Source organism: Armigeres subalbatus, chromosome 2 (assembly GCF_024139115.2).
Source record: "Armigeres subalbatus isolate Guangzhou_Male chromosome 2, GZ_Asu_2, whole genome shotgun sequence".
NCBI classification, from domain to species: Eukaryota; Metazoa; Arthropoda; class Insecta; order Diptera; family Culicidae; genus Armigeres; species Armigeres subalbatus.
Window position 1 is genome coordinate 119,406,072 of NC_085140.1, and position 20,795 is coordinate 119,426,866.

Consider the following 20,795-nt stretch of genomic DNA (forward strand, 5'->3'; position numbering starts at 1 on the left):
GCAACGGCGCAAGACAGCAAAATTTTGTAATTCGCGACTACGAAGGTAAATGCTTCACGCACAGTCTGACAGTTCCTTATGGGATTTTACTGTGGAGGAACAAGAATGGGTGATTGGCGGCCATGTTTCACGCACAGTCTGACAGATAGCAATGAGATTTTGTCATAAGAGTGAGTAGAGGCATTACTTTCGTATTCGCGAATTTAAATCCAGCTGCAACGCTGCAACATCAGTAGTTCGTGAATCTGAATCACTCGGTTTCTTATCGCCTTTCATTCCTTTCATTTTGTGTTTAGCTGTAAGGCAGAAGTGATTCATTTAATTTTTCTCCGCTGATAACGCAGGCAAAACTATGGTAGTGTCGGAGGAGGAAATAAGTCAAAGAAAACTTTTGAAGGTACGTTTGTTTTTTTTTTTCATCAAATCTGGTGTATTGATCTAAAGTTTTTTGGATGTTGACAGCATCGTGGCCGGAACGTCGCATACCATTTTCAGCTTCCGGCTTACGTGCAAATAATACGCCGTCTGAATGCAGCTCCTCTGCTGGACCTGAACATGGTAACGCTTCTGGAAGCTTTGTTGGATCGGTTGCAAAAAATAGCAGATTTCAACAGCTATCGGCCACCGGATATTTCTGAGGTTGACCTTCGTCAGCAGAAAGTGGCTTTTACGTTTGGCTGTGGTTTTTGCAATGAAAAGGGTTTCAACGCCCGTCAATCTCTTGAACACGTTATGAATGTTGAACACAATCAATTGAACCACAGACAGATGAAGAAGCTTCAACGCTTCAAGAAGACCTCAACTGACAACTATCAGGAATTCCTTTTCAGAAGGCATGAAATGATGGGGAAGAATAACTTGCAACCGCATCTGCTGGATGGGTTGTTCGATTTCTATGTGATGACGAAGAATTTTCTTAAAATGACCACTCGCTACTTGTCGTCGTTGAGCAAGCTGGAATGGGCTCCATCGATAATTGTCGCGCAAGGGGTTCTCGATCTTTTGAACATGATCGATTTGTTGCTAACCAAATCAAAGTGCATTGAATCTGTTCCGCGATTCACGACGATACTGCAGCAACTGCTGCCTAGAAGTTATGTATTGCTTTACTGAAAACTTACTTTCACTTCCAAATAATCACTCTCCTTCCTCACTATTCACCTTGAACATCCTTACTTTTTTATTCTTACATTAATCACTTCATTTCTTGCACTTATCATTTATCACCTCCCCACAAGGAATTGATATAAGGAAACAATTTGAACTGTTAGAAAAATTAGTGTTCGGCCAAATTATTCTAAACCATACAATTTATGTGCATAACAAGGAAGACTGAGGTAATTAATAACATAAGTATTACAACAATATGATGCTGTTCAACAAACTGTTACGATAATTTACGTATTAATCCATTTGAAAGAAGTTCATATACTCGTGAGGTCAAAATCATGCTAGTTTTTGAAGAATTTTTCGTCACTTGATGAGAGGTAATGGTAGAAATTTTGCATTTATGAGTACTGTTGTGTAAACTGGCTGGTCATCGGGAGTGAGCACTGTCATGACACATGGAGGTTGGCTCTGAATGAATTGCTTTTATCTAATTATTCCTAATTGATACTTATTGGTAAATCGTCATGTACTGTGTTCAGGAGAAAGAGAATGAAAGAGAGAATCGAGGTACATGGTAACCAGGTGTATTTAGAATACGGTAGTCAACCCGTCTGAACTGCGGGATAATGGTGAATTTGAGAAGGCTAGGGTAATGAGCTTGAGAACTATGTGCGTTAGTTGCATCATGGCGACTGAATTTGGTGTTCTGGCCATCCTGCAAAAACCTATGATGGAATTTTGTTTCTAATTCCACATCTGGTAGCATTATCAACACAACTATTTTCAACCACATGAGAAAAATGTTAATTGATCTGGAAATCGATTTTATTGAATTTTTGTCAATCATAACTTTTCTATTTTTGCCGTTCTGGTTATAGGATGCAGAAAGTTCATAGAATAAGAAAATGTTTTCGATTTTTTGATCATATTTTTTGGGAACTGTGGAACTTCTGAAGCAGGTTAGTCACCATCAACGGGCCACCATTTATGGATGCTCTCCTCCCTTTGGACCTTTTTTAACAATATATTGTCATCATAATAAACTTTTCTAATAACAATCAAAAATTTCAAGCCACGTGCTTTCATATAACCGAGAAAAAATAACATGGTATGATTTTGAGCTCATTTGGTTGAAGCCCTTATGAAATAGGGGAACTGTCCCTCACTGAACAATATTCATCATATCGAAATAAAAAAATACTATCACCAATTTCGTTGCTTCTTTCTGTCAACGCGTACTCACTGCTGAAAAATGACAAAAAATAAGAAACAAATCAATTGGGATGAATATCGGAGCCAAGTGAGACAAATCTGAGCAGTTCCTATATCATTATCATAGAAATACTGATTTAACCCATAAGGCGTTAATTAATTGGAAAAGATTAAAAATATATTTGTTTACGGTACCAGTTAGTCTCGTTCTACTTGGAGATTACGGTGGGGATTAAAGTGCAAGTGCTACTCCACTCTAACCCATTTCTCCTTCGACTGGTGGGAATGTTGAACTCACGCTATCAATCTCTAAATGATACCAAATCGCGCTGAGCTGAGTGGACCATCATTTTAAAGCTGGCGGCTTGCGCCATCCGTTGTTCTCTACACAATCCAAATCATTTTTCTGAAATTCTCAGTCAATTTAGATTTATTGCTACATTGGTGAAATTTTCCCTCCGCTTGATTACGCTTTCGCAAAATTAATTATTTTGTCTTTTGTGTCGTTTTCTAGGGAATCAGTTGTCGCAAGCATTTCATAATGAAATCGTTATGACATCAGCACCAGACCTGATCGCCACTGAATCCAGCAGCAGCCAGCTGTTTTCAACCAATCTGAAACAATAAAAATACGAATCAGGGCAGACGGCCAGCAAAAGGTGATTGAATCGTTGTTCAGTAGATTACTATCTCAATCTCTGACGCGACACACATGATGCCCAAAAGCGAAAATGAATTGTCTGATGAAAGTGAAATGCGTCGTTGAAGTATATAAATAATAAGGAAAATTGAGTGGCATAGGCCAAACAAGGAGCAATTAACTGAGAATCGTAAATACGACGTCCATGGTTCGCCGTTCGTTTTCCGATTAATTGCTCGATCTTTGTATACACAACGGAGAAAAAACAGGAAATCAATGCCACTATTTAAAAATGAGGGCCAATGGATAGTTTATGAAATTTTATTAAATACTATAATTCCACATCCATTAGCATGAATTGAAAGAGTTATTAGTAAATTGTAGTGTCCAAAAAGATATTGACTCTAAATTTCAAAAATTCTTCAAATAATATTTTTTCAACACAAATTTATAAAATCTCAATCGGTTTTTATATGTTTCCAATGTGTAGTGGTGTGTACAACCTGTTGTGTGACATCGTGCAGCACTTGCCTGCTATTGGTATGATTCTTCGTCCAGATAAAGAGCGAAAGTGAACAGAGAAGAAACAGTTGGAGCGAAGGTAAGTTCTAGGTATCTGCACCCCACTCCCCACTGCGCAGATCAACACAAAGATCATCATTCACTCCCCTGTCGTCCGGTGGTGGTGGTGGCGGCGGCGTTTCGGCAGACGATATAGCGTTCACTCGCATCGGTCTGAGGAAATTAGTGCCGCCAAGTGCTGCTAATAAAGTGCTCACGTGGGATCTTCATACGCGTAGCTTGCTAAGAGGGCCACGCGCGATGGGAATGATCTTCCGTCGCTTCCCACCGGGCAATACATCTGCTCTACTTCCATCCGCCAGGCTGCGAAGCGGTGTTGCAATTGCGACCACCACTAGTAGCGTCATACCGAATACAAACGGTAGAGAACAGCAGCAGTAATTCTTACTTTCCAGTAGGTGTGCAACTCATGGCCGGTAGCCGGGTCGCATCGTGACATCAATAAAATTATGTTTGTGGTGTTTTAATTGCGGCTTTTAGTCAGCATTGTTGACTAGGTTAGTGCTTCAGAAAGTCATCAACCAGGCAAACAGCATGCAAAATTAGTACTTTTTGTTCTTTATACCTACTTCTGAGACCGGAAATAGAAAAGTGAACAGGGAACTTCAGGTATTTAAATTAATTATTTGTTAGTTAAAACAAAATGACAAACTGAACTGTTATCTTCGTCACTACAACTGCAGTGAGGAATGTGCTCATTAATGAAGAGAGTTATTAGGTTTCACTCTGTTACCCAATTGCCATTCATTTTTATGCGATTGATTGAATCAACAACCTATTACAGAGTAATGTAGTATGCAGTAATACACAAACCGTATTACCACTCCAGGCCGCTATCAACAGGTTCTCAATCATCGTCAAATGGCGTCACCAGCGTTGAGCAGCGACTCTATTTATGAGTATATAGGGTAATGATATGTTGTTCTGGAGGCTCGCCTCATATGCAGCTGAAACTAACGGAATGAAATGTGATTTTATAGAACCCAAATATTGAGTAACATATTTGAACGGAAAAACGGTTTTTTGCAGCCTCAGCCGAAAATGTCCTTTCCCTATATACGCCGTTCCCACTTATGGAGGTGGCTTTTTTCGGCTCACCTCTCATTGGCACGCTGCGTTTTTGTGATATGTTTTCCCGTAAATTGCTTGAAACCAACCTTCCGCTAATGCTTCGGTGTGGCACAAATTATAGTGTCATCCCGCTGCAGCAGAGCGTGAGCTCTTGTTAAGGCAATGTTTGGATACATCTGTAGATTGTGCGGGTGTATTAAATTTAATGATTTTTTCTTCCACTACAAATGAGATATTTAGTTGGAAATCGTTTGTAAGCTTATGAAAGCAGTTCCACACAGCCACGGAGTGTAATTGTCTATGAAAATGTCAAAAAAAGCAACCATGGACTGCAGATTTTCTACCTAACAGAATCACACTTGTCATAAGACGAGGCAGTTTTATCAAATTTAATTCCACTCCGAAACATACTGAAAACCGCAATTCGTGATAGTACTCAAAATTGCCTAATCCACAATAGGAACGCATGTATCAGTTGTGGCACTATTCTCAATTTTGGTTCCTATTATGAATACATACTGTTTTCTTATATTGGCATATATGACCACTAAGCGACAACTGGTGCAAAGGACGACCAAAATTAGGCAAAATCATTTTTTACATTTATGGTTTGTTTGATTAGGAGGAGATTAAAAGGGATTTCATTGTAAATTATTTTGAGAATTCCCTTGGAAATTATTCAGGAATGTATTAAGATATACAAAATTAGTAAGGATTTCACTATGCATTTCTTGGAGGAACTTCCGATAGAATGTCTGGGTAAATTTTCTAAGGAATTTCAAGAATGGCTGAACGAATTTTCGTATGGATTTAAAAAAAAAAGTCTGAGACCGATTACATGTGCGTGCGCGAACGCGTCCAAGACAAAAGAATTTCTCTTGCTGATATTCTGCTTTACGAGTGCTTGAACGCGTTCCGCATCGCTCGACGCGTCAGAATGTCATCGCCCTAAAGGGATTTGTGAAGGATTTTTGCCAAAGGAATTTTCAAAGGCCAATGGATTTTCTTAAAGGTATTTGAACGACTTGCACAAAATAATTCCAAAGTTCAAAGTGAATGTGAAATGAATTCCCGAGGCAATTCTATGGATATTCAAGTTTTTCCTTCCGAATGTGTTTCTAAAAACCCCAATAACAAAAGAATATCCGAAGTCATTTTTTTGTAGTGATGCTTGATTTCATCATCTACATCGGTTTAACACTTATAATACCGGTACAGGCGTAGGTCCAGGCAAACTAAAAGTTTAGTCACGAGGGGAGCGACATTAGGAATCTCGGTTAACGTTGCAAGTGTTAATGTACGTTAGGCATAAAGGATGTTAAGTATAAATGCCCCAAAACAGCCCACAACATAATTATGCCTATTATCCATTACGCCTAATGTTATGCCTAAGGCTAAGGTCCGTTATGCCTAACACCGTGGACCTAGGATTCTCATGCTATTTCATCAGCTGTGTTTACGAAGGAATTTTTGAAAAGGAATTTCCAATAGATTTTTTGTTAGAATTTATTTATTTATTACCAGACTAAGGCCGGAGTGGCCTGCGCTGCACTTAAAAGTCTTCTCCATTCAGCTCGGTGCATGGGTGCACTTCGCCTACCAGGCAGTCTGCGGAGGATCCGCAATCGTCCTCCACCTGATCGATCCACCTTGCCCGCTGTGCACCTCGCCTCTTTGTTCCTGTCGGATCGTTGTCGAGAACCAATTCACCGGATTACTGTCCGACATTCTGGCTAGTGCCCGGCCCACCGCAGTCTTCCGATTGTCGCGGTGTGAAGGTGGATGGTTCTCCAACAGCTGTACAACTCGGTTCATTCGCCTCTCCACGTACCGTCCGCCATCTGCACCCCACCTAGATGGTACGCAACACTTCCTTCGAAAACTATGCGCGTTGGTCCTCCGAGCATCGTCCAGGTTTCGTATCCGTGGAGAACTACCGGTCTAATGAGCGTTTTGTAGATAGTCAGTTTGGTACGGCGGCGAACTCTATTCGATCGGAGCGTCTAGCGGAGTCCAAATCCTCCACGAGCATCGTCCAGGTTTCGTGTCCGTGGAGAACTACCGGTCTAATGAGCGTTTTGTAGATAGTCAGTTTGGTACGGCGGCGAACTCTATTCGATCGGAGCGTCTAGCTGATTCCAAATTACGTACGATTTCCAGCCACTATGCATCTTCGAATTTTTCTGCTGGTATCGTTATCGGCGGTCACCAGTGAGCCCAAGTACACGAATTCTTCAACCACCTCGATTTCGTCCCCACCGATAGAAACTCGTGGTGGGTGGCTTACATTGACCTCTCTTGAGCCTCTTCCTATCGTGTATTTCGTCTTCGACGTGTTGATGACTAGTCCAATCCGTTTAGCTTCGCTTTTCAGTCTGATGAAGGCTTCCTCCATCCTCTTAAACTTACGTGCATTGATATCAATGTCGTCGGCGAAACCAAATAACTGGAGACTTCGTGAAAATCGTACCACTCAGGTCAATCCTCGCCCTTCGTATTACTCCCTCCAAAGCGATGTTGAATAGGACACGAAAGACCATCATCTTGCCGTAAACTCTACGCGTTTCGAAGGGACCTGAGAATGCCGCTGAAACTCGAACTGCGCACATCACCCGATCCATCGTCGCCTTGATCAACCGTATCAGTTTATCCGAAATCCGTTTTCGTGCATTAGCTGCCATAGATGGTCCTGATCGATTGTATCATATGCGGCTTTAGTCGATAAGATGATGTGTGGGCACGTTATTACGGCATTTCTGCAATACCTGACGTATGGCGAACACCTGGTACTGCTCCACGAACTCTCTTGCAATTGGTGTTAGTCGGCGGCATAAAATTTGGGAGAGTACCTTCAAGGCGGCGTTCAGCAATGTGATTGCGCGGTGCCAACACTTTTTTGTATAAGGGACACACGACACCTTCCATCCACTCCTGCGGCAGAACCTCATCCTCCCAAACCTTGGTAATCACCCAGTGCAGCGCTTAGCCAGTGCCTCACCACCGTGTTTTTAAAGCTCTCCTGGATAGGTCAACCCAGGGCTTTGTTGTTTTTCAGCCGGCCGATCTCCTCCTGGATTTCCTGGAGATTCGGAGCCGGAAGTCGCATGTTCTGCGCGCGTCTCCTGGTTCATTACCATACCGCCACAGTTGCTCCATATCGCCATTCAGGTGTTCTTCGTAGTGCTGCTGCCACCTTTTGGATCACCTCACGCCTGTTTGTAAGAAGGTTCCCGTTTATGTCCTTACACATATCGGGCTGTGGCACGTGGCTCTTACGTGACCTGTTAAACTTCTCATAGAACTTTCGTGCATTATTAGCGCGGGTACAGTGTTCGTCTCATCACGGTCTTGATCTTCCTTCTGGCGCTTTTTCCTCCGGAAAATCGAGTTTTGTCTGTTCCGCGCCCGTTTGTATTGCGCCGTTCGCCCTCGTGCGGTGTTGCAGCAATCTCGCCCAAGCTGCGTTTTTCTCCTCCACTAACTGCTCATATTTGCCGTCATACCAGTCATTTATCTAATCCGGAGTCACCGTGCCAGTGCAGCGGTTTTCGGTGCTTCCAATGGCGGATCGAATATCTCCAGACATCTTCAAGAGATGCGCGCCTAGCCTCTCTTCCGTGGGAGTGCACATCCAGCTGCTGCGCGTAGTCTTGGGCTAGTCTACCGTCTTACAGCTGCCCAATGTCACGCGGCGGACAACCCCGACGCGTATTGTAAACCGTCGAGAGTTTGAGCGCAGACATACTGCAACGAGGTAGTGGTCGGATTCAATATTCGCACTGCGGTAAGTGCGTACGTTCGTGATGTCGGAGAAGAATTTACCGTCGATTAGAACGTGGTCGATTTGGTTTTCCGTTACTTGATTAGGTTATTTCCTTGTGGATTTTTTGTGGGGAAGAAAGTGCTTCGGACTACCATTCCGCGGAGGCTGAAAGTTTCTGCATCGTTGGCGTTGTCGTTCGATACGGTATGCAGACATCGTCCGATGACCGGTCTATACATTTCCTCCCTTCCTACCTGAGCGTTCTATCACCGATGACGATTTTGACGTCCCGCAGTGGGCATCCATCGCTATGTCTGCTCCAGCTGCATAGAACGCTTCTTTCTCGCCGTCGGGGCACGTTGATGATTATGTGAAGAAACGCCCTTTTATCCTCAGCTGCCATCCTGGCTTGCCATCCAATCACGCGTTGGCGCATCTTTCCAGCACTATGAAGCCGATTCCCAGCTCGTTGATGGTGCCACAGCTTTGGTGAAGGTAGCCGTCCGATGCCACGATTTTCCCACACTTTCTGTCCTGTCCAGCAGATTTCCCGCAACGCTACGATGTTAAGTTGGGGATGTAATTCATCGTAGATTATCCTGTCGCAACCTGCGAAGCCTAGCTACTTGCAGTTCCATGTTCCAAGCTTCCAATCGTGATTCTTCATTCGTCGCCTCGGTCGTTGCCGATTGTATTTTCTTAAGTAATTCATGAGAAAAAATGTAGTAAGGCCACCAATGATTTCTTTTGAAAATGTTTTCGCAATATTTACTTGTTTGAATCCGTTATTTCGCTGCTAAAATCTATATATGGGACGTTTGTTTTTACCTGAAAATTAATGTAAAACACCTGGAAAAAACCTGGAGAAATCAGGTATTTTTGTTTTTACAGTAGACAGCCTGCTAGAATGCAGCATTAGTTTTCTTATCGACAAAGATTAATAAAGAAAAAGTAATCATGCGCCCTAGGTAGTAGCGTATGTGTATGTCGCAGAGAAGCAAGTATGGCTGGTTAGTGCAAGTTTCCGCCTTATTCTTAGCGGAACACTAAAAAAAAGTCACTAAAAAATCTTCAGCACAACCAAACTTTTCTTCGTACCGTAGAGTGTCATGCATTAAGCATTGATTCTAGAGCGCTACAATCAAAATTAACCTGGTACAATCATTTTGTGCAATCCGCGTAATCATAACCAAATAATTGCTAAATTATCCAGTGAAGTGCAGCCTCCTGAGCTCAAATAAATAACACGATTTTCAGGCACACCACTCAAACGGAAGCAACTGCTGTTTTATGTTTCACGTATGGATGAGTTTTGCATTGCTTTCATTGAGTGATGGGCCCTTAAGAACGCGAGTAGATTTAAATTTGAATTCAGAGGCTTTACTTAACTTATTGTCTATCCGGAACAAATTTAGTATGTAGCTTTTTATACGAAGTTGATTTTTCTCCAGATACATGCAATAAAATTTCGAAGAAAGTTCGGTTTGGAAGTGCCGACTTCGAATTCTAATTTGGTGCTACGCGACAATACGTTATTATCGAGTCTCGATAATAATTGAGTTGATTCATCTTTATCGTAACAACCGAAGCGTTGAGCACAATAAACTTTTTCGGCGATAACGATAAATGAACGATTAACAACCCTGATCTGGATTAACATGTAATTTATTGGCGTTACGGGGCCTCCAAAAAACGCATGCTCCACAGATAGACACTTTGTTTGCTCTCCGGCTTCTTATAACTTTACCACAGATTGAGCACTATCAGAAAACAGACGTCTTATTTGGAATCGTATCATATTGGTACAAAAAAAACATCTGTTCGCGATAAAACAGTTAAACACTCATATTCGTACTCATGCGCGTGTCTATCGCCGTGGAACGAACATACGACCATTGGGTAGTATTTACACGACGTGCGCTGTCCGTCTGGTGTCTGGTCTGTCTGGCATGACGGTTAATTGAGCTTTCTGACTGCGCGCAAACCAGCAGCTTACAACGCCACGAAAATCGTCACGTTCGTTTGTAGGTCACTTGTTAGTTGAGCCGCTGAAAGCGGTTCATTTCCGCGGTTGTTGAGAAGGTCGTTCGGATATTTCCAGTTTTTGGTTTGTTTTGACTAGTTCTGACTAGTTAGCTTAGTGGCACAAACTTAGTGAAGGAGGTTAAATTGTTTAAGGTGTTTCGATCGGTGAATAGATTGGGATTTCAAACTGCGAATGACATATAGTAGGAACAGATATTTTTATTCACTAGGTACTTTGTACCACAAACATTTCAAACACAAAATGTATAATTACGAGAAAGCTAATAATTACAGAAATGTGCAATATTCACGACTAAGACCATTTTACTTTTATTTATTTTTTTAGCTCCACGTTCCTACTGAAATTCACGCAATTCTTACTAGCATTTAAATTGTAGGCTTCCTATGACTGCTATTGCATGAACTCTTTCGCGGAAATCACAAACGAAACTTTGTCCGAGAGTCGTTAATCTTTTACTCAAAAAAAAAAAAAAAATTAAACTGGACCACATATTGGACTTGCTTTCTTCGGATGGTCAGTCCAACGCATGAGCTAGTAACGCTAATTTGTATCTCGGTATAGTTTTTTGCCTTTCTCGTATAATATATATACGTAAAGGCTATATATCCGTTCCAAAAACAAACTTTTTATAGATGGTCTGGAAACCTATAGTGCAATATACGAATCGACTCAGCTCGACGAACCGGTTCACTCGCAACAAGTTTTATTTAACGGGGAATCCTGTCCTTTTGTTTCCTATTGAAATTGAGCCAGATCAGACTATGAGATCAAATGTAATAGCCAAAATACGATTTGAATCGAAAACCTCAAAATTTCAAAATACCATTCAAGTTTTCAGTACATGTATCTTACATGCATCTAATGTACAAGAAAAGCACAAACACGCCAATGCTAGGAAAATTACTCATAGTTTTTAAGTTTCTTTTTTATACCATTGCAAAATTTGTTTTTGAACATCGTTCGATAAATGTGTGGTACGTGGAGAAGACGAATGAACGACGAGTGGTATCAGCTGTTGGAAGAACCTTCCATCGTCTACACCGTAAAAATCGGACGACTCCGGTGGGCCGGGCACGTAAGCAGAATGTCGGACAGTAATCCGATGAAAATGGTTCTCGACAACGATCCAACGGGAACAACGAACGGTGGTGGATCGATTGGGTGGAAGACGATTTGCGGACCCTCCGTAAATTGCGTGGTTTGCGACGTGCAGCTATAGATCAAGGTGAATTGAGAAAACTTTTCTGTACTGCACAGGCTACTCTGGCCTTAGTCTGAGTAAATAAATATCAACAAAATTGTCATAACATTTCTCGCTACATTCAAAATTTATTTATTATTATTATAATTCTCCGAGATGAATATAGAATGGATTTGATCATTTTTCAAATGTATGTCTAGTATAATCAATTACAATTAAAATTAAGTCACACAAACATTTGGTATATTATTTCCAACAATGTCAAACCATAACACCTTTGGTCTATTTTTGTTCATATCAACACACCATATCCTTCCCTCGTCGCTCTTCCATTCAGATGATCAATCGATGCACTTTAGCTTCCTCCCAGAGGCAATACAACTGCGACTGTCTAAAGAGCAAACTGTCGTCTGTATAATTTACGACGGCTATTTAAATACAAAATAAATGGCGACGATATTGCTGCAACGTTACTCTATCTATATACAATGTATCGAATTGTTCGGTGGAAATGCAGTATCGAGAGCACTTCCGTTGTGTTTGAATAAAGACACCATATTGTACTATTTCCGAGCCGACCCATGTGACAGCTGCCGTCGTTGGCCTCAACCGGCAATCGGCAATCTTTTCATCGACTTCACCGCCGAATAAAGCGCCACGACGGATGATGTGCTCTATCAATTATCGTTATTACACTAAGCGGGCAACTATTCCCGCCGATGGCCAGGGTGACATCGAAAATGCAACCGTTTGTTTGTCTGGTTTGGCCTACGTGAAATCTCCGTATAATGAAGGAAATAACCATTTTTCGATACACCATCATCAACGACATTGAACGTGACTTATCAGTGGCCTACTAGCTAGCATTAATGTCACATTATTGTTCGAAATCAAATGAAATTTGTGCTGCGTATAGTGAATTATTTTTAATTTCAAATTGGGCATTCTGATTAACTATCGTTTGTCGGTACAGTGTGGATTCATTTACTAATTACTAATTTCCGTTACCAACAACAGTGCATTCAACATATCAAAGAAAGTAATTTTCATCGTGTAATTATACATCATTGTTCAATGGTAAAACTATTTCTGAACAGTTGAACTAGATGAAAACGGGATTATGGTTTATACAATCAAAAATCACATCAATTACAAACAATAATTTTTCTTATCAATAATGTAGGCTTTCTAGGCATGGTTTGACTTGTTAACGTACTAACCCAATGACAAATAAATAATAAATAGTAAAATTTATATGTTTATGTTTATATAGGTTTTTTCAGCATTTCATGCCTGTAAATAATATTCAATTTAGGCGCTGCTGCCAGTGGTACAAACTACCATCACTATCAACTACCATGTTTCATTTAAACTAGAGTTTGCTTTTGAAGTATATTACGTTGAAACTAAGTCATACTCTGAACAATTATTTATTTCAATCACTGCTAAATGCCTATCTACCGGGAATCCATCACCTAACATGGACATCAATTAACAATGTTCTGATTACTCGATGTGAATATGTACAGTATGTGAAAGACTGTAGTAGAAAATGATTAGGGTAACTTTATTTCTAATGAATCTTGTCGAGCATTTCATAACCGAAATGATAAACGGTTGTGATTATAGCACTAAGGGCCATAGTTAGACCAGTAATCAATTAAACACCTCATCAAACTTCTTGTACATAAATTGAAAATATGTTCGAATGAAATCCCGTCTACAAACCTTTGAACTAGGGTCTCTTAAATACTTGCCGGATAATAGAGTGCATCCATTTACCCGTATCTCACTTTTCCCATCTCCGCTGCCATCTGATTAAGGTCTTCTGATGAACTATTGCGAAAAATTTATCAAAGGCATTTGTCGCCTTCCTCAGCGCTCATCACAGTCAGGAGACTCCATTCATCAGTAAAATATGGAACAAAGTAAAATATTTTTAATTTTTACTCAGATCAGGACCGTTGTGGCTTGTGTAGACATAAAAGTCTTCTCCAATCAACAAGGTTCATGGTTACACGTCGCCAGCCACGCAGTCTGCTATAGGGTCCGAAAATCGTCTTCCACCTGATCGATCCACATTGCTGGCCTGCGCACCTCGGCTTCTTGTGCCGGCCGGTCGGATCGCTATTGAGAATCATTTTCACCGGGTTATTGTACAACATTCTGGCTACGGGCCCGGTCCATCGCAGTCTTCCAATTTTCGCGATGCGAACGATGGATGGTTCTCCCAACAGTTGTTGCAACTCGTGATTCATTCGCCTCCTTCATGAACCATCTTCCATCTGCACCCCGCTATAGATAATACGCAACATTTGTTTCCGTAAAGAACTACCAGTCTAATGAGCGTTTCGTAGATAGTCAGTTTGGGACTATGTCCAAGAGCAGCAGGGACTATGTCCAAGGGCTTAATGATCCCTCCCCAGGCCAATTGCTGACATACATGACATACTGATGCGTCGAGCGATGCGGGGGCGCCCAAACACCTGTAAAACAGAATATCAGCAAAGAGAAATTCTTTTGTCTTCGACGTGTTGCGCACGCACACGCGTGAGTATGTTATTGGTCATTGTCATCTTTTATTTTAGCTTCGCCGCGTCGCGGCAAGCGTAGAATAAAAAGATGATAGCAGCCCGTTCCTTCAAAATAGAAAGTGGTTCCATTAAAACGCGAGGTGGAACAACATTGGATTCTGAAAGTTCGTCCTTAAACTTCTATAAAAGCTGCATGTATCCACACGGTTCCGCCAGAAATCGTGTGCCCAGAGCGCACACGCTCATGCCCCGGTGTTAGGTGGGACACTAATCAGACCTGACACGACGGCCCTCCGACGAGACAGAAGATTTGCGCAAACCCAATAAGATTAGGGCGTAGGTACGAATGAACGTGTACCAAACCGTGGGCTGCTATGGCAGCCTATAATCACGAAGCACCTAAACGACTTTGAGCGTTGAGCGCCGTTGAGCTAGGGGTGGTGCAGCGTCCGCTAATTCAAAGTCGTTTATTATTATTATTTATTTATTCAGACTAAGGCCCAAGTGGCGTGTGCGGTATATAAGAGTCTCTCCATTCGGCTCGGTCCATGGCTACACGTCGCCAACCACGCAGTTCACGGAGGGTCCGCAATTCATCTTCCACCTGATCGATCCACCTTGCCCGCTGCGCACCTCGCCTTCTTGTGCCCGTCGGATCATTGTCGGAACCATTTTCACCGGGTTACTGTCCGATATTCTGGCTACGGCCGATGGTTCGAACGTGAACGATGGATGGTTCTCCCAACAGCTGATGCAACTCGTGGTTCATTCGCTTCCTCCACGTACCGTCCGCCATCTGCACACCACCATAGACGGTACGCAGCACTCTTTCGAAAACCTAAGTGCGCGTTGGTCCTCCACGAGCATCGTCCAGGTCTCGTGTCCGTAGAGGAACCGAGCGTCTAATGAGCGTTTTTTAGATAGTCAATTTGGTACGGCGTACGTAGTACGTACGTACGATTTCCAGCCACTATGCGTCTCCGAATTTCTCTGCTGGTATCATTTTTGGCATTCACCAGTGAGCCCAAGTACACAAATTCTTCTACCACCTCGATTTTGTCACCACCGATGCAAACTCGCGGTGGGTGGCTACATTGTCTTCTTGAACTCCTTCCCACATGTACTTCGTCTTCGACGTGTTGATGACTAGTCCGATCCGCTTGGCTTCCTCTTCAGTCTAATGTAGGCTTCTCCATCTTCTCAGTTACGTGCCATAATATCTATGCGTCGGCGAAGCCAAATAGCTGGACGGACTTATTGAAAATTGTACCAGTCGTGCTGCTCTCCCTGCTCTTGTATTACCTTCCAAAGCGATGTTGAATAGTAGACACGAAAGACCATCACCTTGTAACCCTCTGCGCGTTTCGAAGGGACTCGAGAATGCCCTGAAACTCGAACTACGCACATCACCCGATCCATCGTCGCTTTTCAACCATGTCGTTTATCCAGAAATCCGTTCGTGCATTAGCTGCTATAGCTAGTCCCCAGCGATTGTATCAGCTGCTTGGTCGATGATTAGATGCTGTGTGGGCACGTTGTATCCGCGGCATTTTGCAGCTTACTGGCGAATGGCGAACACCTGGTCCGTGGTGGAGTGTTCGCCCATAAAACCCGCCTGGTACTTCCCCAGAACTCCCTGCAATTGGTGCTAGTCGACGGCATAAAATTTGGGAGAGTACTTGTAGGCGGCGTTCAGCAATGTGATTGGGCGGTAGTTGCCTAATCCAGCTTATCGCCCTTGTAGATGGGCACACGACACCTTCCATCCACTCCTGCGGCAAAACTTCTTCCTCCCAAATCTTGGTAATGACCGACCCAGTAGCGCTCTAGCCAGTGTCTCACCACCGTGTTTAAATAGCTCTCCTGGTAGTTGGTCAACCCAGGGGTTTGTTGTTTTCATCCGGCCAATCTTCTTCTGATTCTGAGATCCGGAGCCGGTAGAATTATGTCCTGCGCGCGTTCTCCCAGGTACATCACCATACCGCCATCTTCGTCTGCCGTATCATTGGGCTAGTCTACCGTCTTGTAGCCGCCCAATGTTAAGCCGGGGCGTCCGACTTCGACGCGTGTTGTACACCGTCGAGAATTTTGAGCGCAGGCATACTGCAACGAGGAGTGGTCGGATTCAATATTCGCACTGCGGTAAGTGCGGAGTTCGTGATGTCGGAGAAGAATACCGTCGATTAGAACGTGGTCGATGTTTTCCGTTTCTTGGTTTGGGATCTCTATGTGGCCTTGTGAATAGTTTTGCGGTGAAAGAAGGTGCTTCGGACTACCATTCGGCAGGAAGCTGCGAAGTTTATGCATCGTTGGCCTTTATCATTCAATACGGTGTGCAGACTGTCCGGTCCGACCGGTCACTATACATTTCCTCCCTTCCTGTACGTTCATGTCGGCGATGACGATTTTGACGTCCGCAGTGGGCATCCATCGTATGTCTGCTCCAGCTGTGTGTAGAACGCTTCGGGTCTCCCTTCGTGTGGGCAGTGCACGTTGATGATGCTATAGTTGAAGAAACGACCTTTTTCCTCAACTTGACATCTCTGCGTTGATTGGCTGCCACCCAATCACACGTTGGCGCATCTTACCCACCACTGAAACCGGTTCCCAGCTCGTTGGTGTGCCACAGGTTTGAGAAGGTAGCCGTTTGATGCCCGCTTTTCCACACTTTCTGTCTTGTCGCCACGACGTCGAAGTTGCGGGGATGTAATTCATCGTAGATCATCCTGTCGCAACCGGCGAAACCGTTACGTTTAGATTTGTTTATCTGTGGTGAATTCCTTGAATAAGTGAACGAAGCAAAGTGAACTGTCGCCTCACACGCAAAACATAATACAACAACGCAACCACGATTCACTCTCAACCGTCGTTTCAAACACTATCGCCCACCCCTGTGACAAAGGCAACTTCTTTGCGAAGCGATGATTTGTTTGAAGCGTCGCGGAACAGATACCAACCCAACGGAACGGAGTGGAAAAAAAAAAGAACACCATTCTTCGCAGTACGGTGGCATAGCGGAGCGTGGAAAGTGTCGTCCGACAATAAAATGCAATTTGCGAACACCAATCGGTCCTAAGTGCATTCCGCAAGGCCACAAGCTGCACAGGATTCAACCGTCGATTTTCAAGGTGTTGTCTCACGGGAGAGGACGAGCATCCACGGAGTCATCTACCGTTTGTCCGAAAAAATCACCGTGATTCCAGAAACTCTCCTGCTTAGGGTGATCGCTGACGCAAAATCCGGTTAATGCAGCACGGATTGACGGGGCAACAAAAGGTAATTCTACCGAAAAGTTAACTTTGCCAGCGTGACATAACCAACAAAAAATCATACAGGTCATTGCGATCGAAGGACACGTGTGCGACCGACAGCGAAACTTCCACAGCCAGCGAAGGAACAATTTGGCCGATCCATCACTCCGGCGCCTACAAAGAAACCCCTATTGGGTAGGTCAATTGCGATCGAACAAACGTTTGATTAGCGCATATTAACGACGTTTGATTTGGCAGGGTTTTTCACCGGATCGAGAACTTCACCATCAGGATAGGGTTTAGAAGGACAAACCGGATACGAGGTCAGCGAGTGAATCGGATAGCATCGAGAAGCCCTTCAAGAACGAGGGTCCCACAGCTCCGAACGGTGTGCTTCCAGAGAGGCGAAAAGGAACGCAGCAGCTGAGTGGGACGAAACGGCGCTCACTGGTGCAGGAATCCAGAGGAAGAAAAGTTTTCCTGGTGAAGAAGAACATGAACGAGAACTATGCAGCTATCGTTACGGCAGCAAGACCGCGTTCACTGGAAGAAATGGTAGAAGTTTGCACGGGTACGACGAAACACGAATGCTCTTGAAGACAGCGCAGACCAATTCCGCACAGTGCGCTTCTGGAGCCGAACTTTGGAGCCGGTAACCGTCAACAGGGTGACAACGCTTCCTCAGCAACAACAACCACACCGCTACAACAGAGTTCAGTAGAAGTAGAGGAAAACATTCCGCAATACGAAGCAGAGGAAGAAGAATCACGTGATATTTGGCAGCACAGCATCGATGATCCTCAGAGCAAGTCAACGCGCTGGAGCTGAACCTGGAGAGCAAAACCTGGCGTCCGAGCAACAAGCGGAACGATCAGCCACCCAGATTTGGACAAAGTTCGTCGACACGAAGAAGCACGTCAGCAGTTCGGAAGGAACAACAATCTAGATTCCAGCCACAACGGCAGCAGTACATGCAGTTTCAGCAACGTCAGCCACAGCAACGCAGATAGCATGAAAGAACGCAGAGCTGGCAGCACGCCGAGAAATTCGAAACTCGAAGAAGCATTAGCTGACGCTCCTCAGCAAAGCCACTGACGGCAGCCAGAGCCAGCCAGATGGGAGGATAATCACCACGAGGAGCAGCAGGAATCTCCGCAACCAACGACCAATCATGGTTTCTGGAACGCGACGAAGACGGTCACAGGTTCATGGATTGCCCAAAACCGCAAGCAATTCTGTTCTGCTATCGATGCGGACGAAAAGGCTACTCACTTCGTAGCTGTTTCACGTGTCGAGCAGATGCGGAAACGGTCCGCGGGAACGACAATAGAGGGAACAGTTCTCCGCACCCTTCGGACATCCCTCCGAAATCTCAAAATTCCAGAACCTAGACTCAATTATCGTCAATCCCGGAAATGACAACCGTCCGCATGCAGTCGTAACGGTGCTAAGCGATGAACTAACAGCACTGCTTGACAGCGGAGCAAACTGCTCCTTGCTTGGAGGAAAGTTGGTCGACCTGGCGGAGAAATACGGTCTGCAGAAAGGAACAGTTATAGGCGGAATAAAACACGGATGGTAGAGGCACGCCATTCCTCTATTTCGTATACCTTCCGATCGTATACAATAACCGCAACGGGTTTTACCAGTACTGTTAGTACCCTCTATCCCGGACTGTATCATCCTTTCGAATGGACTTCTGGGACATGTATGGCGTTAAAGCGGTATGCTGCAAGGTAGAAGCGGATAAAGAGGAACCAGCGTTGAGTGCAAATGAGATGAGGCAGCTATCATCACAACAGAGAATGCGACTGGAGCATGCGATCCGAAAATTCCAAAAGCGGAAGCAGGCAGGTTTTGACGTACGAGACTGTAGAGCACCGCATCGACGTCGGAAATGCAACAGCGGAAGCAAAGGCATTATCCCATGTCGCCGTACGTTCTGCAGGAGGTGAACAAGTAGATCGACCGAATGATAGCGCTCGATTATATTGAAGAGGCACAGTTTTCCCCGTTGGTTACGGTAAAGAAGAAGACGGGACAGTATCGTGTCTGCTTGGATGCCCGGCATCTCAACTCCATTATGGTAAACGAAGGTTACCCTATTCCGCAGATCGCAGCAATCACCAACAACCTAGAAGCAGCAAATACATCTCGTCAGTGGACCATGATGCGTTCTGGCAGTTACCGCTACACCCTGGCTCGAGACAATTGAGGCCACGGTTCCATCCCGCGGACACTTCCAGTTCAAGGTCGTCCGTTTGGACTGTGTACAGCTAGTCAAGCCTTAGCGCGGCTGATGACGCACCTATTCGCCGATCTGGAACCTCTGGTGTTCAATTATCTAGACGACATCATCATCTGCTCTGAAACCTTTGAGGAACATATCGCGCTGCTGGAAGAGGTAGCCCGCCGATTGCGTTAAGCAAACCTGACAATACGTCGGAAAATCAATGTTCTGCAGGAAAAGCATAAGTCCTCGGTTACGTGATCGACGAGCAAGGCTGGCGAGTAGATGACGAGAAGACCAAGCTATAGTTCAGTTTCCAACCGACGTCAAGGAAAGGCAGCGGTTCTTAGGGAGTATGTTACTGGTACCGACGTTTCATCTCCCCTCCTCGGAGCTAGGCACCACTCACAAACCTGACATCAGCCAAGGTTAAATTCCGGTGGACTCCGTAGCAGAAGAAGGCTTCAAACTGAAAGCAGCTCTGGTCTCAGCGCCGGTGCTTGCAATGCCAAACTACCTAAACCATTCGCATAGCGTGCGATGCCAGTGACACTGCCATCGGGGCGGTCCTGACGCAAGATATCAACGGTGAAGAACATCCGATTAGTTACTTCTCGCAAAGCTGTCAGCGTCGGAGCGGAGATATTCCGTCACGGAGCGAGGTTTGGCGGTGATCCGAGCAATCGAAAAGTTTCGAGCATACGTGGAAGGGATTCTTCATCGCTGCGACCATGCAGCCCTCAGCTACCTTAAGTCAATGAAAATCCTACAGCTTTGATGAGAGCAGATGGTTACTGCGGCTAAACGCATTTGACTTCGAGATTCGTTACCGGAAAGGCTCAATCAACGTAGTACCGGATGCGCTCTCGAGAATAGTATCCGAAGCCGTTTTCACAGTGGATCAAGTGGTGGATCCGTGGTACAAGAAGCTGGTATATAGAGTAAATAGTGAAGGAGACAAGTTTCCGGATTTTCGTATCGCAAATGACACCTGTTCAAGAACTGTCGTTGCAAGGATGAAGTCGGAGCAGTATACCACAATGGAAACAAGTCGTTCCAAAGAAGAAAGAATGCTTCTGATCCGAGATTCCACGACGAGCCAGCGGCTGCACACCTAGGATTACAAGACTTGGCACAAACTACAAGCCCACGAT

The 20,795-nt window shown here is 44.2% G+C and overlaps 1 protein-coding gene and 1 pseudogene across 1 annotated transcript in view; both read left to right on the forward strand.

Annotated features, from left to right (window-relative positions):
- The first annotated feature begins 41 nt into the window (after positions 1–41).
- LOC134209192 (uncharacterized) overlaps positions 42–20,795 on the forward strand; it is a 20,929-nt gene continuing 175 nt past the window's right edge. Inside the window, exons 1-2 of the mRNA XM_062685173.1 lie at positions 42–397; positions 463–1,087. Of these exons, the coding sequence (XP_062541157.1) occupies positions 353–397; positions 463–1,087 (670 nt within the window). The 5' untranslated portion in view covers positions 42–352. The remainder of the gene's footprint in view (positions 398–462; positions 1,088–20,795) is intronic.
- LOC134209199 (beta-1,3-galactosyltransferase 9-like) overlaps positions 2,962–20,795 on the forward strand; it is a 130,099-nt pseudogene continuing 112,265 nt past the window's right edge.